The sequence below is a fragment of the Loxodonta africana genome, unplaced genomic scaffold (genome assembly GCF_030014295.1).
Source record: "Loxodonta africana isolate mLoxAfr1 unplaced genomic scaffold, mLoxAfr1.hap2 scaffold_85, whole genome shotgun sequence".
Classification (NCBI taxonomy): Eukaryota; Metazoa; Chordata; class Mammalia; order Proboscidea; family Elephantidae; genus Loxodonta; species Loxodonta africana.
In genome coordinates this window covers 159,880-177,963 of record NW_026975592.1, presented here as the reverse complement: position 1 = coordinate 177,963, position 18,084 = coordinate 159,880, and the positions used below count along the sequence as shown (strand labels likewise).

The 18,084-nt window shown below is 38.5% G+C and overlaps 1 protein-coding gene and 2 pseudogenes across 1 annotated transcript; all 3 read left to right on the top strand.

Annotated features, from left to right (window-relative positions):
• Nucleotides 1–4,635: 4,635 nt before the first annotated feature.
• LOC135230191 (olfactory receptor 4C15-like) lies at nt 4,636–6,458 on the top strand (annotated as a pseudogene).
• Nucleotides 6,459–8,233: 1,775 nt separating this feature from the next.
• On the top strand, nt 8,234–12,880 carry LOC135230190 (olfactory receptor 5D13-like; annotated as a pseudogene).
• A 617-nt stretch (nt 12,881–13,497) lies between these two features.
• LOC135230180 (olfactory receptor 5D13-like) lies at nt 13,498–16,597 on the top strand. The gene is made up of 2 exons (XM_064279142.1): nt 13,498–13,557; nt 15,346–16,597. Exons 1-2 carry the CDS (start codon nt 13,498–13,500, stop codon nt 16,156–16,158), a joined length of 873 nt encoding a protein of 290 aa, XP_064135212.1. The 3' UTR covers nt 16,159–16,597.
• The last annotated feature ends 1,487 nt before the right edge of the window (nt 16,598–18,084 follow it).

Sequence of the window (18,084 nt, the reverse complement as noted above, 5' to 3'; positions counted from 1 at the left end):
TCTCTTGCTTTGGTCCTTGGCTAAACTGACCACTGTTGGCTCATATATTGATATTTTTTCATTTTTAATAAATGGTTGTTGACAGATCTAAGGACCTTTTTGGGTTTGTTTAATATTCTTGTTTTCTGGGTGACAGCTTGTAGCTGCATATGGAGTTAATAGTGCTGCCACAATTTTGAGTTGCCTAGGCTACCGGGAACATAAGGAAATGGCTGTTTTAAAGCAAGAGAACAGAAGACATTAACCTATACTATTGAATATTTGTTAATTTTATTCTTTAATCTAAGTGACATTCATCAAAATCAGTTCATTGATAATTCTCACAATAAGCCCCACTATTCTTTTATTCATCTTTGTTGTTGTTAGGTGTCACCAAGTCAGTTCCTACTCATAGTGAACATTTTGGACACTTCTAAAATTTTATTTTTAGAAATGTCACTGCATCACTTTTTGTTGTAAAACTTCCCCCACCTGATTTCACTTTTAGAATAAAAGTGTACATTCATCTATGTGCACCAAACATAATTATGTAAACTGTTTGACTGATAAACTTCTACTCTGTGTACAGGTGAGGAGGACACAGTCATCCTTCAAAGCTGTGTCTACCTATGGAAAATGAAGTCAGGAGTTGATGTAATTGTCTGGTTGACTCATAGTTGCTGTCAATTTATATTTGTATATTATGTGTATGGTTAAGAGCTCAGTTGATAACTCAAAGGTCAGCATTTTGAATTCACCAGCCACTCTTTGGAAATCCAATGGGGGCAGCTCTACTCTGTCCTAGAGTGTTGCTTTAAGTCAGAATTGATTCCTCAGCAGCTTTTTTTTTTTGGTTTTATGATGAGTATGTATAGATCTCCAGCTCTTTGCACGTCATTATAATACTTTATTTTGTCTTCTCGAGAGGCCCTTTGAAATTTTCTGTTCAGTTCTCTTACTTCATCAATTCTTCCCTTTGCTTTAGCTGCTTGACGCTCAAGAGCAAGTTTCAGGTTCTCCTCTGACATCCGCCTTGGTGTTTTCTTTCTTTCCTGTCTTTTCAGTAACCTCTTGCTTTCTTCATGGATGATGTCCTTGATGTCATTCCACAACTCGTCTGGTCTTCAGTCACTAGTGTTCAATGCATCAAATCTATTCTTCAGATGGTCTCTACATTCAGGTGGGATATACTCAAGGTCATATTTTGGCTCTTGTGGACTTGCTCTGATTTTCTTCAGTTTCAGCTTGAACTTGCATATGAGCAGTTGAGGGTCTGTTCCACAGTCGGCCCCTGGCCTTGTTCTGACTGATGATATTGAGCTTTTCCATCGTCTCTTTCCACAGATGTAGTCAATTTGATTTCTGTGTGTTCCATCTGGTGAGGTGCATGTGTATAGTCTCTGTTTATGTTGGTGAAAGAAGGCAATTGCAATGAAGAAGTCATTGGTCTTGCAAAATTCTATCATTGGATCTCCGGCATTGTTTCTATCCCCAAGGCCATATTTTCCAACTACTGATCCTTCTTCTTTGTTTCCAACTTTTGCATTCCAATCACCAGCAATTATCATGTGCAATTAATATGTGCAAAGAGCTGGAGATGGAAAACCAAAAGGGAAGAACATGCTCAGCGTTTCTCAAGCTGAAATAACTGAAGAAAATATTCAAGCCTCGAGTTACAATAGTGAAGGATTCCATGGGGAAAATATTAAATGATGCAGGAAGCATCAAAAGAAGATGGGAGGAATACCCAGAGTCATTATACCAAAAAGAATTAGTCGATACTCAACCATTTCAAGAGGTGTCGTATGATCAAGAACTGATGGTACTGAAGGAAGAAGTCCAAGCTGCTCTGAAGGCATTGGCAAAAAACGAGGCTCTAGGAATTGATGGAATATCAACTGAGATGTTTCAACAAAGAGATGCAACACTGGAGGTGCTCACTCATCTATGCCAAGAAATATGGAAGACAGCTTCCTGGCCAACTGAGTGGAAGAGATCCATATTTATGCCTATTCCCAAGAAAGGTGATCCAACCAAATGTGGAAATTACAGAACAATATCGTTAATATCACATGCAAGCAAAATTCTGCTGAAGATCATTCAAAAATGGCTGCAGCAGTATATCGACAGGGAACTGCCAGAAATTCAGGCCAGTTTCAGAAGAGGACGTGGAACCTGGGGTATCATTGCTGATGTCAGGCGGATCCTGGCTGAAAGCAGAGAATACCAGAAGGATGTTTACCTGTGTTTTATTGACTATGCAAAGACATTCCACTGTGTGGATCTTAACAAACTATGGATAACACTGAGAAGAATGGGAATTCCAGAACACTTAATTGTGCTTATGAGGAACCTTTACAAGGATCAAGAGGCAGTTGTTCAGACAGAACAAGGGGATAGTGATTGGTTTAAAGTCAGGAAAGGTGTGTGTCAGGATTGTATTCTTTCACCATACCTATTTAATCTGTATGCTGAACAAATAGTGCAAGAAGCTGGACTATATGAAGAAGAACAGGGCATCAGGATTAGAGGAAGACTCATTAACAACCTGCGTTAGGCAGATGACTCAACCTTGCTTGCTGGAAGTGAAGAGGACTTGAAGCACTTACTAATGAAGATCAAAGACCACAGACTTCAGTATGGATTACACCTCAACATAAAGAAAACAAAAATCATCACAACTGGACCAATGAGCAACATCATGATAAACAGAGAAAAGATTGAAGTTGTCAAGGATTTCATTTTACTTGGATCCACAATCAACAGCCATGGAAGGAGCAGTCAAGAAATCAAAAGACGCATTGCATTGAGCAAATCTGCTGCAAAAGACCTCTTCAAAGTGTTGAAGAGCAAGGATGTCACCCTGAAGACTAAGGTGCATCTGACCCAAGCCATGGTATTTTCGATTGCATCATATGCACATGAAAGTTGGACAATGAATAAGGAAGACTGAAAAAGAGTTGACGCCTTTGAATTGTAGTGTTGGCTAAGAATATTGAATATACTATGGACTGCCAAAAAAACAAACAAATCTGTCTTGGAAGATATACAACCAGAATACTCCTCAGAAGCAAGGATGGTGAGGCTGCGTTTTACCTACTTTGGACATGTTGTCAGGACGGATGAGTCCCTGGAGAAGGACATCATGCTTGGCAGAGTACAGGGTCAGCAGAAAAGAGGAAGATCCTCAACAAGTTGGATTGACACAGTGACTGCAACAATGAGCTCAAGCATAACAACGATTGTAAGAATGGCACAGAACCGGGCAGTGTTTTGTTCTGTTGTGCATAGGGTTGCCATGAGTCCGAACCACTCGACGGCACCTAACAACAACAACAACAATGTATATGATAAGGCCATTACCCTCTGATTATAAATCATTTGCAGTTTCTTTGCCTTTAGGTGACTCATTTATGCATGAACAAAGGAATCAGAAGATTTTAACCTTCAGAGGTGAATGGAGACTGTAAAAAGGCCATTCTTGCTCTGAAGTTCTCCCTAAAAATTCTCATCCCTCTCCATATTAAGGAAACCATGGTGGCGTAGTGGTTAAGTGCTACGGCTCCTAACGAAAGGGTCGGCAGTTCGAATCCACCAGGCGCTCCTTGGAAACGCTATGGGGCAGTTCTACTCTGTCCTATAGAGTCGCTGTGAGTCAGAATCGACTCGACGGCACTGGGTTTGGTTTTGGTTTTTTGGTTTTCCATATTAATTCAGTGGAACCAACTTGGGCTTTGGAGCCAGAAAATCCAAATCTACCTCTGTTATTCTTTTGAATATAACCTCTCAAACGATGAGTTTGTTACCGGTAACACATAGATAATAAGACTTAACATGGACTGTATCCTAGACACTAGGCACTCAGAAATTGCTTTCCTTCCGTTGCCTTACTTAGTCATCAGCACAACATTTTGAAGTAGGTATTATTTTTTTTATCAGTTTCTGTTTTCATTTTAAAATGACGAATTAAAAGATCAACCCAGCACTTAACTTATTACTTGCTAAGCATACAGCTAGGCACTTTTCCACAGGCCTTTATTTTTTATAAGGAATTAATTAATTCATCATAAATGTCCAGTTCAGCTCAGACTTATAAAGAAATATTTGAGAGAATAGGTATGATTTCCAAGTGCCTCTTAAACTGCAAGTTATCTCTTCTTCTATTTGTAGGTAAGGCAATCTTCAGGTGAGAGATGCATTTCCCTTGCAAGTCATGCTTGTTCCCTTGCCATGCCAATAACAGGGAAGAGTAAGACATTACGGTCCTCGTTTCTTCAGAGCTTCGATGTGTTTCAGACTCCTTCTCAACAAGTCACTTTTGGTAGCCAATATGGACTAATCAGAGTCAGCACCTAGATTAAAAAAAAAAAAATTTTCATCCCTACCACATATGAGTGTTTCCCTTCCCTCATACTGAAGCTCTATTTTAAAGTATTTAAGCTCAATCCTGCCTGATGTCTCACTACCACCTTCAAGAAATTTCTAATTTCATATTCTCAACAAAAATAGAAGCCCTTAAAATAACTTTGCTTATGGATGCACCAACCTGTTGATGACTAGTTAATACCATATACTATTCTGAGACAAATATCTCTTTCTCATAATTTCAGATTCTTCAAGGTCACTGTGGTAGCTTCCGCCTTTTCCTCTGACATCATGCAAAATCAAAGCTTTGTAACTGAGTTTTTCCTCTTGGGGCTTTCACAGAATCCAAATGTTCAAAAAATAGGATTTGTTATATTTTTATTCTCCTACGTTGCAACTGTTGGGGGCAATTTGCTGATTGTGGTGACCATTATCAGCAGCCCAGCAATCCTGGGCTCCCCCATGTACGTCTTTCTGGCCTTCCTGGATGTGTGCTATTCCTCTGCATTTGCCCCAAAGATGATTGTAGACTCATTCCACGAGAGGAAAACCATCTCCTTCGAGGGCTGCATGACCCAGCTCTTTGCTGAATATTTATTTGCTGGTGCTGAAATAATTATTCTCTCTGCCATGGCCTATGACCGCTATGTTACCATTTGCAAGCCATTGCGCTACCTCTCTCTCATGAACGGGAGGCTCTGTGGTATCCTGATGGGGGTAGCCTGGACAGGAGGCTTTTTGCATTCTGTGATACAAATTCTCTTTACTTTCCAGCTGCCCTTCTGTGGCCCCAATGTCATCAATCACTTCCTACGTGATTTGTACCTATTACTGGAGCTTGCCTGCACTGATACTCACATACTTGGCCTTTTGGTGGTTGCCAGTAGTGGGTTTATTTGCATCATAAATTTCTCATTGTTGCTTATCTCTTATTGTGTCATCTTGTTCTCGCGAAGAACACATAGCTCTGAAGGCCGGAGGAAAGCTCTTGCCACCTATGGATCTCACATTTCTGTTGTGGTTTTATTCTTTGTCCCATGCATATCTCTATATGCCCGACCTCCATCTGCTTTTTCCTTCGATAAGATGGTGGCCATATTTTACACCATTGTAACTCCCCTGCTCAATCCTGTGATTTACACTTTCAGGAATAAGGGAAGTGAAAAACGCCATAAGGAAGTTGTGGACCAAATTGCTGGTGGTTTTTAATTAAAAATAAAACACTAAACATAACAAATTAAACCTTCCAGAAGAAAGAAATCAAAATGGGCTCAGACAAGAACTTTGTAGGGAATGGACCTCGTAAGACAGAAGGAAATGTAATACAACACAAAAACACTGACGTGGAGGTCTGGAAATGCTCTTTGCATCCTCAGATTACTCATCATCTCAGAGTTGGCAGCTCAGTATCCTTTTATGTAAACTAAGGAGAGTTGAACTTTTTTTGCAGTTTTTTTTTAATAATTTTTGTTGTACTTTAAGTGAAAGTTTAAAAATCAAGTCAGTCTCTCATACAAAAATCCATATACACCTTGCTACACACTCCCAATTACTCTCCCTCTAGTGAGACAGCCCATGCTCTCCCTCCACTCTCTCTTTTCGTGTCCATTTCCCCAGCTTCTAATCCCCTCCACCCTCTCATCTCCCCTCCATGCAGGAGATGCCAACATAGTCTCAAGGGTCCACCTGATCCAAGAAGCTCACTCCTCATCAGCATCCCTCTCCAACCCATTGTCCAGTCCAATCCATGTCTGAAGAGTTGGCTTCAGGAATGGTTCCTGTTCTGGGCCAACAGGTCTGGGGGCCATGACCACCAGGGTCCTTCTAGTCTCAGTCAGACCATTAAGTCTGGTCTTATGACAGTTTGAGGTCTGCATCCCACTGCTCTCCTGCTCTCTCAGAGTTTTTCTGTTGTGTTCCCTGTCAGGGCAGTCATCAGTTGTAGCTGGGCACCATCTAGTTCTTCTGGTCTCAGGATGATGTATTCACCGGTTCATGTGGCCGTTTCTGTCTCTTGGGCTCGTAATCACCTTGTGTCCTTGGTGTTCTTCATTCTCCTTTGATCCAGGTGGGTTGAGATCAATTGATGCATCTTAGATGGCTGCTTGCTAACGTTTAAGACCCCAGACGCCACTCTTCAAAATGGGATGAAGAATGTTTTCTTAATAGATTTTATTATGCCAATTGACTTAGATGTTCCCTGAAACCATGGTCCTCAGAACCCTGCCCCTGTTACGCTGGCCTTCGAAGCATTCAGTTTATTCAGGAAACTTCTTTTAGTGAATACCCGTCTCCCACCCTCCCTCCCTCCCCCCTCTGGTAACCACAAAAGAATGTGTTCTCAGTTTCAACTATTTGACACGTTCTTATAATAGTGGTCTTATACAATATTTGTCCTTTTGCAACTGACTCATTTCACTCAGCATAATGCCTTCCAGGTCCCTGCATGTTATGAAATGTTTCACAGATTCCTCACTGTTCTTTATCGATGCGTAGTATTCCACTGTGTGAATATACCATAATTTATTTATCCATTCATCTGTTGATGGGCACCTTGGTTGCTTCCATCTTTTTGCTATTGTAAACAGTGCTGCAATAAACATGAATGTGCATATATCTGTTCGTGTAAAGGCTCTTATTTCTCTAGGATATATTCCAAGGAGTGGGATTGCTGGATCGTATGGTAGTTCTATTAATAGCTTTTTAAGGAAGTGCCAAATCGATTTCCAAAGTGGTTGTACCATTTTACATTCCCACCAGCAGTATAGAAGTGTTCCAATCTTTCCACAGCCTCTCCAACATTTATTATTTTGTGTTTTTTGGGTTAATGCCAGCCTAGTTGGAGTGAGATGAAATCTCATTTTAGTTTTGATCTGCATTTCTCTAATGGCTAATGATAGTGAATATTTCCTCATATATTTTTTAGCTACCTGAATGTCTTCTTTAGTGAAGTGTCTATTCATATCTTTTATCCATTTTGTAATTGGGTTACTTGTCTTTTTGTAGCTGAGTTTTCCAGTATCATGTAGATTTTAGAGATCAGATGCTGATCAGGAATGTCATAGCTAAAAACTTTTTTGCAGTCTGTACATAGTCTTTTTATTCTTTTGGCGAAGTCTTTGGATGAGCATAAGTGTTTGATTTTTAGGAGCTCCCAGTTATCTAGTTTTTCTTCTACTTTCTTTATAATGTTTTGTATACTGTTTATGCCTTAGTGGTTGGTGCATAAATTTGAATAATAGTTGTATAAACTGGTCTTCCTTGTAGGTTTATAGGTATTATCCTATCACTGACAACATCGTACTTCAGGATAGATCTTGAAATGTTCTTTTTGGTGATGAATGCAAAGCCATTCCTCTTCAAGTTGTCCTTCCCAGCATAGTAGACCATATGATTGTTTGCTTCAAAATGTCCAATACCTGTCCATTTCAACTCACTCATGTTGATGTTTATGTTTTTCATTTCATTTTTGACAATTCCCAGCTTTTGTAGATTCATACTTCATACATTCCACACTCCAAGTATTAATGGATATTTGCAGCTGTTTTTTTCTCATTTTGAGTCAGGCCGCATCAGCAAATGAAGGTCCTAAAGGCTTGACTCCTTCCACATCATTATGGTCGACTCTACTTTGAGGGAGCAGTTGTTCCCCAGTTGTATTTTGAGTGCCTTCCAACCTGGGGGGCTCATCTACAGGCACTATATCAGAAAATGTTTCACTGCTATTCATAAGGTTTTCACTGGCTAAATCTTTTCAGAAGTAGACTGCTTTGTCCTTGTTCCTAGTCTGTGTTAGTCTGGAAGCTCAGCTGAAACCTGTCAGCCATGAGTGACCCTGCTAGTATTCGAATACTGATGGAATAGCTTCCAGCAACAGAGCAACAGGCAAGCCCCCACAGTATGACAAATGACAGACACATGGAGTACATGCATATGAATAGATTGAAAATAGAATGGCTTGATTCAAATGCACCTTAGTCATCAAAGTGACGTTTCGCTTTTTAAACTTTAAAAGGGTATTTTGCCACAGATTTTTCCAGTGCAATACATCATTTCATTTCTTGAGTGCTGCTTCCATGGGTGTTGATTGTTGGTGTGTTAGTATTACTAAACTCCATACTGTGTTTAAATCTCACAAGTTTTCCTATCAATGTCCTCTCTCTGTTTCATGATCTAATTCAGTGTATCACATGGCATTTAGCTATAGTCTCTCCAGTGTCATCTGGTCTGTGACAGTTTCTAACTTTTTTCTCATTTTTCTTGACTTTGAAAATCTTAAAGAGCACTGGCTAGATATCTTATAGAATGTCCCCAAATCTAAGTTTGCCTGATGGCTTTCTGTGATTAAGTTGGGATTTTGAGTTTTGAGGAAGACTTTCACACAGGAGAAGTGCCTTTATCATCACATCATATCAGGGAGTGCATGATATGCCCATGGCATCACTCATAATGGTAACCTTCATCATTTGGTTAAGGTAGTTTTGCACATTTCTCCACTATAAACTTAAATGTAGAATTTCAAATGCAATACAGTTAATAGCAGCTATTTATTTTTTATATGTTCTTTTTTCAAACTCTGTAGTTCATGTTTTCTTCAAGAAATATGAATTCTTTTAATAATTTAATTTCTAAAAGAAGACTAATGGAATAGATTCAGTAATTATCCTTAATGATTTTAAAGAAAATACATCCACCGCAATGACACAAGAGAGAATTTCAACTAATTGCTTGGTTTGTGGCTCACTGAGTAATGTTTTAGTTATGATTCTCTGAGGTCTATATCTCCATGGTCATGGCAACCCAAACCCTCCGTGCCATCGAGTCGATTCCGACTCATAGCGACTCACGGTCATGGCAGGGGATATAAATCCCAGAGACTGGGAAGTTTTGGACTGTGGATTTGGGTTCAGTTTTTTTTTTTTTTTTTCTTTTTAATCTCTGATATTTCTTATATCTGGGAAATAAAATGCCATTTTCCTGGCACACTCATTTAAATGTACTGTCACTTGTATTACAAACCTCAGGTCTGTTAGTTTTTTAAAGAATGTTTAATTACTGAGAAGAAAAATGCCTGGAATTCATTAATCTTAAAAGGAAATCCTCATTAAATTAATTAATCAAAAACTCCTGGTTTCAGGTCAGTTCAGTTCTCTTCTGGTATTTTTCTGTTAAGGTAGAAAACATGGAACACCAGCTCATACGGATTAAAAAATGTAATAGATCCCTTTTTATGGTTGGACCTGTTTGAATTTTCACAATAGGGCATGAAATGATCCTGAGAATTATACTGTGTGTTGCAGAAACTGGCAGTGGTGACACTATTGAGAATTAATAGAGAAAAGTGGCAGAAGACTTTGGAGATGTTTGCTAATTTTGAACTCCCCTCATCCTAGCTTCCATTTGAATAAAATCCTAATTCTAATCCATAGGTTTTCAACAAGTTTATTTGAAATTGCTAGGGCACAATGTCAAAGTTTTCTCTGTGTATCTTTTTGTTAGGGACCTAATAAGTGTTTTAAGTAGTAGCAGGGATAGTAGCCATCTCCCTAACTTGCCAGGGTTTTGCCTAGTTAAAATAGGGTATATGTTCAAATGTTGAGGGAGAGCTTAATTATTAAAATAGCGTGAACAATAATGGATGTTTAAAATGTATCTACCCAGTCCCTTTTGTTATTGGGAAGAATATGCTCACGACAAATACTCTGTGTCGGGGCTACTTGTAGTACATGTAAAGTAGGCACTCCTGGGACTGAGTCCAGGCAAAGCTATAAAGTTGAGACAGATCACTGATGTGTTTTAGCTCCAGCCTCACGTCTATATCCTGGGAACAGTCATTTTGTGTGTTACTATTCTCATTGCCAAGTTTATCTCATCATAAAAGAGGGCTTGCTTCGTATTGGTTAAGAAAATATATAATTTGCAGTGTAGAATTTTTTTTAATGGAATTATTGTTGGTGAATATAAGATAGATATGCTTTCTTGAAACTATATATGTATATATGTGTGTGTATACACACATATGTATATGCATAAGAAAGAAATTACTTTAATTTTTACTACTTATAAAATTTTAATTAATTAAATTTAATTAATAATAAAAGTTAAGCACAACAATCAATAGAAACCCCATAAAATATTCAGGAGTCAGTGTACCACTGATGGAGGTTTTGATGACAGAGACTACACGAGCATCTCAGGGATGAGGTTATGTGTAGAAATCTGAACTATTAAGTGAAAAGTTGGGCTAGATACATTTTAAGGTATATTTCAACTCAAAAATTCTGTAAGTATTTAATTCCATGCTATGCCTAGACAAGGTGGAAAATTTAAAAGTAAATAATTCTAAAATTTTTAAAGGTTTTTTGCGCTTTTATTGTACCACCCTGGATTCTGGTCTCTTTAATTTCTTTTATGCCCTATATGTATATGTTAGTTTCATATTAATAATACTAACAAAGACTAGCATTTAAATAGTTATATGTATATGTAATGTATATAAAAAAAACATATAATAAAGAGTAATATATTAAAGACCCACTGCCGTCGAGTCAATTCCAACTCATAGTGACCCTATAGGACAGAGTAGAACTGCCCCATAGAGCTTCCAAGGAGCACATGGTGGATTCGAACTGCCTACCTCTTGGTTAACAGCTGTAGCACTTAACCACTACACCACCAGTACTTCCAAAGTTTTATAGAGAGAGAGAGAGCCCTGTCGTTGTAGTGGAAACTTTGGCGGTCTAATGGTTGACCTTAGAAACTCTCCTTGGAAACTCTATGGGCAGTTCTACTCTGTCCTATAGGTTCAGTATGAGTTGGACTCTATTTGATGGCAAAGGGTTTGGTTTTGGATTTCGTTGGTGTAGTGGTTGAGAGATCGGCTGCAAAACCCTAAGGGGCAGTTCTACTCTGTCCTATATTGTCTCTACGAATCTGAATCAACTTAATGGCAACAGGTTTTCTTCATTTATATATTTTTCACACCAGTGTTTTTCACACTTTAGCATGCAACAAAATCACCTGGAGGCCTGATTTCACCCCAAATTATGAGCCTCATCTCAGAGTTTTTATTTAAGAGGTTGGCAGTAGGGCTGAAGAATTTGCACTCCTAATAAGTTCCCAAATGATTCTGATGTTGCTGATTTGGGGGCCATACTTTGAGACTCACTGTTTCATATCACTCCCCACAGAACCACATGAAACCTCTTTCCTCTCTCTGCTTCTTCCTAGTCAACTTGTGTTTTTTCTCCAACAGAAATCATGTTATCCGAAGGAAATCAAAGTATCATACCTACTTTTATAATGTTGGGTTTTTCAGAATACCCAGGACTCCAGGTTCCACTCTTCCTGACTTTCTTGTCCACCTACACAGTCACCGCGGTGGGGAATCTAGACATGATAATAATTATCAGGATCAATCCAAAACTCCACACGATTATGTACTTTTTCCTCAGTCACTTACTTGTCTTTTGTGGATTTCTGTTATTCCACTGTAGTTACACCCAAACTGCTGGAGAACTTGATTGTGGAAGGCAGAACTATCTCTTTCTCTGGTTGCATCATGCAGTTTTGTCTTGCTTGCATATTTGGAGTGGCAGAAACATTCATGTTAACGGCGATGGCTTATGACCGTTTTGTGGGAGTTTGTAACCCCTTGCTGTATACCACTACTATGTCATAGAAGCTTTGTGTTCTGCTGGTGGCTGGGTCCCACACATGGGGTGTAGTGTGCTCTCTGACACTCACATACTTTCTTCTCACAATAACTTATGGTGAGTCTAGCATTATAAATAATTTTATCTGTGACCACTCTGTAATTGTTTCCGTCTCCTGCTTGGACTCCTACATCAGTGAGATGCTGTGTTTTATTGTCACCATAATCAATGAGGTGAGCAGCCTGATGATCATCTTTACTTCCTATGTATTCGTTTTTATCACTGTCATGAAGATGCCTTCTACAAGTGGACACCATAAAACCTTCTCTACCTGTGCCTCCCACCTGACTGCCATCACCATCTTCCATGGGACCATCATTTTCCTCTACTGCATCCCTAACCCCCAAACTTCCTGGCTCATAATTAAAGTGGATTCTGTGTTTTATACTGTAGTGATTCCCACATTGAATCCGTTAATCTACAGCCTTAGGAACAAGGATGTGACGGACACATTCAGAAAATTAGTTAAAACAAAACTCCTTTTTCAATCACCATGATATTGTTAGGTTCAGTATTTTATATTCCAAAAATAATTTGATTCATTGTGTTAAAGATTGTTCAACTCGCATAGTATAATTTATTATTCAGATTATTTTACCCAGTAGCCTGTGAGTTAATACATCTACAGTAGTAGCATATGTATGATTTTATGATGACTGATGTTTCCATACATCAATGTTTAATGAAATAGCTCTAAAGCACATGTAAACCAAAAATTAAAAAAATAAAATAAAATTCTCGACTTGTTGCAATATATGTGAATTATTTTAGAATACTTTACCATATATGGTGTAATTTTTTATGTGTGTTCCCAAAGTAAATCAAATTCCTAGTTTATCAAATATGCACAAATCCAGCATATTCCCCTAGAATTCTAAACAGAAATTCTGTCCTCTAGAGGTGGCTTTAACAAGTGCTTCAGTTTATGGTGTCTTGTACACAAGGCAACCTTTTGATAGTTATTACACTGAATAGCAGAATTCATCTATTAAATAAAAAATATGGCCTGCTCACTAGGAAACCCAATTTAATTAAAGTATTGTTTTACCAGCCTAATATTCATTTTATCATTTTTTTCTAAAGAAAGTATTTGAATAATTAAAATAATAGGCTAATGGAGTAAGGAGATACCTATAGATCAATGGAATAGAATAGTGTCCAAATATACTCATACATTTTTTCTCATTTAAATTTCAATGGAGAAAGGATACTTTTTCAACAAAATAATTTGGGAACAATGAGATACTCCTATGGAAAAAATAACCTTAGGTCTTACCTCACACCATACACAAATATTAATTTGAGTTGAAAGTTAAAACTTAACAGAAATTAAAAAATGGCAGAAACATAGGAAAATTTTTGAATACTTGGCGTAAGGACTTTTTTTACATAGAACAAAAAGAATGAATTAAAAATTGATAAAATGAATTTTATCAACATGAAAAATGACTGCTCTTCAAAGACACCATTAAGAAAAAGGAAAGGTCAGCCACAAACTGTGAGAAAATACTTGCAATATACACTCCTGACAATTGATGTATATGTAGAACATATACAGAAGTTATCCAACCAGCCGATGAGCACTTGAAAAGCTACTCGGCATCATTAGTCATCAGTGCAACGTGTATTAAATCTAAAATGAGACACCACTACTTACCCAATGGAATGGCTAAAGTTAAAAAGATAGAAATGTCAAATATTCCTGTGAACACGGATGAGGTGGAATATTCATGTACTTCAAATGGAAATGTAGCAGGTAAAATGTACTTGAAAAACAGTTTAGTGATATCTTATGAACTTACACAGGAACTTTATATAAAATTGAGCAGTTTCTTCCTTAAGTGCTTATTTACCCAAGAGAAATGAAATCAAATATTTTAACTTAGGAGAAAATGGTTCTTGTTAATGTGTGCAACTATATATATATATATATATAAAATTATATAGTGGAGGAAAAAAAAACAGTGGTGTGTGTTTGTGGGTGTGTGTGTGTGTGTGTGTTCCTTTTATGAATACTTTTTGCTCTTTTCTTAAGTGATATTTCAACAAGAGGTACATTTTCTTTCATGATGAGTTATCAAGCATAAACAGGAGAAGGCAGGAAGGATAGAACAACCTGTCGTCATTTTAATCCAGGGAAAAGGAAATATAGTGACTGGACGGCACACAACAACAATGCCTCCAAAACCAAAAAAACAAACCCCGCTGCCCTAGAGTCAATTCCAACTCACAGCGACACTGCAGGACAGAGTAGAACTGCCCCGTAGCGTTGCCAAGGAGCACCTGGTGGATTCAAACTGCTGACCTCTTGGTTAGCAGCCGTAGTACTTAACCACTATTGCACCAGGGTTTCCACACACATAAATAAAATATATGTCTATAATAGGTAAATCTGCACCTGAGTTGTGCCTTTGCTGACCTTGATCTTCTCATAATTCAAATTCATCTAAGTTAAGAAGTTTTGGGAACTGTACTGATGAGGTATAATTCCCCTCTGATATAAGTGTCTTGTTGAGATCAAAGGTGGAGTTGTGGTTTGTCTAAAAAGGGATGGCTTTTCAACTGCAATTACTTCTGATATAGGACAGAACACCTCTATAACTCAATGTTTGGATCAGGACAAGAAAAACAATTCTTGCTTTTAAACAGGCAGAATTTAGAACAGCAATTGCTCTTAAAAGTATTACAAGGTCCACTGGAGTAAAAAAGATGCCTGAAAAGAAGAGAAAAAAAATCAGATAGTTCATTTTTGTGGTGATACCAGTTTCTTATGACCCACTTTTTCTTCTGACCCTAACCACTCAGAGTTAGGTCAGATCTCAAAGATAAAGAGCACAATCCTCCAGAGTCCATGTCTCCTCAAGACCTCAGATATCAGCTGCAAGCTAGGGGGTCTGCAGCCCCCTCACATCTGACCTGTTAACTCCCACAGCTCCCTGAGGTTTGAGAATTTGCTAAAATGCCACACAGGAATCAATTCCAATTTCATTACGGCAAAAAAGGATCAAAATGAAGAGACATATAAGGAAAGATCTGGACATGTCATTGACTGCTAACCTAAGGGATGGCAGTTTAAACCCACCTAGCAGCTCCTGGAAGAAAGGCCTGGCAAACTGCTTCCATAAACATCACAGTCAACAAAACCATGTGGAGTAGTTTTACTCCGTAAGACATGGAGTTGCCATGAGTTAGAGTCAAATGGACGGTTTTTTGAGGGGAGGTTCAAAACTCAGCTTGTCTACATGGTCACTGTGGTGGGGAACCTGGGCATGATTGTGATCATTAGGATCAACCCCAAACGCCACACCCCCATGTACTTTTTCCTCAGTCCCTTGTCTTTGTTGATTTCTGCTACTCCACTATAGTTACACCCAAACTATTAGAAAACTTGGTTGTGGGAGACAGAACCATCTCCTTCACAGAGTGCATCATGCAGTTCTTCTTGGCTTGTATATTTGCAATTGCAGAAACATTCATGTTGGCAGTGATGGCCTATGACCGTTTTGTGGCAGTTTGTAACCCCCTGCTTTACACCGTCGTCATGTCCCAAAAGCTCTGGGCATCATTAGTCGGTGGGCCCTATGCATGGGGTATAGTTGCTTCCCTGACACTCACTTATTTTCTCCTGACATTATCCTTTTGTGGCTCTACCATCATAAATAACTTTGTCTGTGAGCACTCAGTTATTGTTTCTGTCTCCTGCTCTGATCCCTATATCATCCAGGTGCTTTGTTTTCTCTTTGCCATATTCAATGAGGTCAGCAACCTGGTGATTATCCTCGCTACACTTTTCATTTCTGTAACTGTCATAAAAATGCCTTCCAATGGGGGGCGCCAAAAAATCTTCTCCACCTGTGCCTCCCACTTGACCGCCATCGCCATTTTCCATGAGACTGTCCTGTTCCTCTATTGTGTACCCCACTCCAAAACCTCATGGCTCATAGTCAAAGTAGAATCTGTGTTTTATACAGTGGTCATCCCCATGCCGAACCCCCTGATCTACAAACAAAGATGTGAAGGAGACTGTCAGAAAGTTCATGAGCCACCTAACACAATCTTGAAGATTTATGTATTTTTCTGGAAAGAGTTTGCTTTATGATGTTAAAAATCATTCAATGTTTCTAGAAGAGATGGTAATTCAAATTATTTAGTCAATTTACCCATCTGATTTTTAAATCTATTGCAGCATACGAGTTATCTAATAGTTTGATTTTTAGTCATTTCAATCTTTACTAAAATAGGTTTGAATCATACGTGAAGTGAATCAAGCATAGTGGATTGAATAGCGTCTCCCCCCAAAATACTCATACCCACCTAGAACTTCAGAATATAACCTTTTTGGAGACAGATTCTTTGCAGACGTAGTTAAGGATTAACATAAATTCATATTTTCTTAACACTAAAACCCATTGCCTCAGAATTAATTTCCACTCAAAGAGACCTTATAGGACAGAGTAGAGCTACCCCATAGGAATTCCAAGGCTGTAATCTTTATGGAAGCTGACTGCCACATCTTTTTCCTGTGGAGCAGCTGGTGGGTTTGAACTGCCACCTTTAGGTTAGCAGTCAAATTCTTAACCACTGTGCCACCAGGACTCCTACATACTCTCTTACGGCAGGCTATGAATCCAGTAAGAGTCTCATTAGGAGAACCAGACAGGGACACAGAGTCACACAGAGAAGAAAGCCATGTAGAGATGAAGGCAGGACTTGGAGTTACGCTACTACAAGCCCAGGAATACAAGGACCCATGGGAAGCTGGAAGAGTCAAGGAAGGATTTCCTTCTAGGGTCTTTAGAGGGAGCATGTCCCTGCCATTACCTTCATTTCAAACATTTGACCTCCAGAACTGTAAGCAAATAAATTTCTGTTCTTTTAAGCCACCAAGTTTGTGGTAATTTCTTGTGGTAGCCCTAAGAATCTAATATTTAACAAGTAAACATTGAATCATAAAACTCAAATTGTTTGACACACATATTAGCATGGTACATGATTAAAAAACAGACAGCAACAACAACAGCAGCAAAATTCTTCAATCCTCTTTAAACAATGTGCATGTCAAAGTTACAGAAAATTCTGAAAAATTATAGCTGACTAGGATTTTGGAGTGCACAGTGGTTAAGAGCTACAGCTGGTAACCTAAAGGTCAGCAGTTTGGATCCACCAACCGCTCCTTGGAGACCCTACGGGGCAGTTTTACTCTGTCCTATGGGGCTGCTGAGTCAGAATCAACTTGACACCAAGGGTTTGGTTTGGTTTATGGAGGAGTATGCATGTAGGAGAATTACCACTAAGAGCCTGAAGGCACTATCTCTAAACTCCAACCAAGTTCTTTCTTTCTTTCTTCCTAAGGCCTCATATATGTTTGTTATTGTACAGGAAGTGATGGTAAACATGATACCACCAAGTGTGAAGAAAAAATGTTGATTTCTATGTGAAGGTCCTGATGGGTAACCAAGGTAACAATAGTGAAAAAAAAAGTCGTAGTTAAGAATCTCACAAATCTCAGCCTGATACATCAAACACTCTCCTTCCTCATGCCAATAGCCTCTTAGTAACAACATTTTAGAGAAAATAATCTGCGGCTAAACAACAAGGGATCTTACGTTGATATCAATCTTCCGTGTATCATACCAAGGAGCACGTAGAAAGAGACAGAAGAGCAGAAAACGGACAGGTAGAAGCAAACATAAAATGATCAGCATGATAGACGCTAAAAAATGTGTTGAATTAATGGATGAATGAGTTCAATCTACTATTCTATTCTCACTTCTAGCATCCTGTTAAGTATACAGAAGACAAGGGGAAAAAAAATACTGGATCTTACCATCTTACCAACATGATTTTAGCACTTAGCAGTGGTTTTTACACTTTAATGTTCCTATGCGTCACCCAAGTTCCTTCTTAAATGTGGATACTGTTGAGTCCCATTCCTAGGAATTCTGATCTCAGAAGTTTTGGGGGCCTAGAAGACTAGAATCCTAGGCAATTTTATTACAGATGTGGTAAGAATCTTTGATGTGAA

Bases quoted from the DNA above. Each gene is read 5' to 3' on its own strand.
- LOC135230180 (XM_064279142.1), top strand. From the start codon at position 13,498: ATGAAAAATGACTGCTCTTCAAAGACACCATTAAGAAAAAGGAAAGGT. The intron at 13,558-15,345 runs GTGAGAAAATAC...TGTGATCATTAG, and splicing joins GGAAAGGTCAGCCACAAACT to GATCAACCCCAAACGCCACA.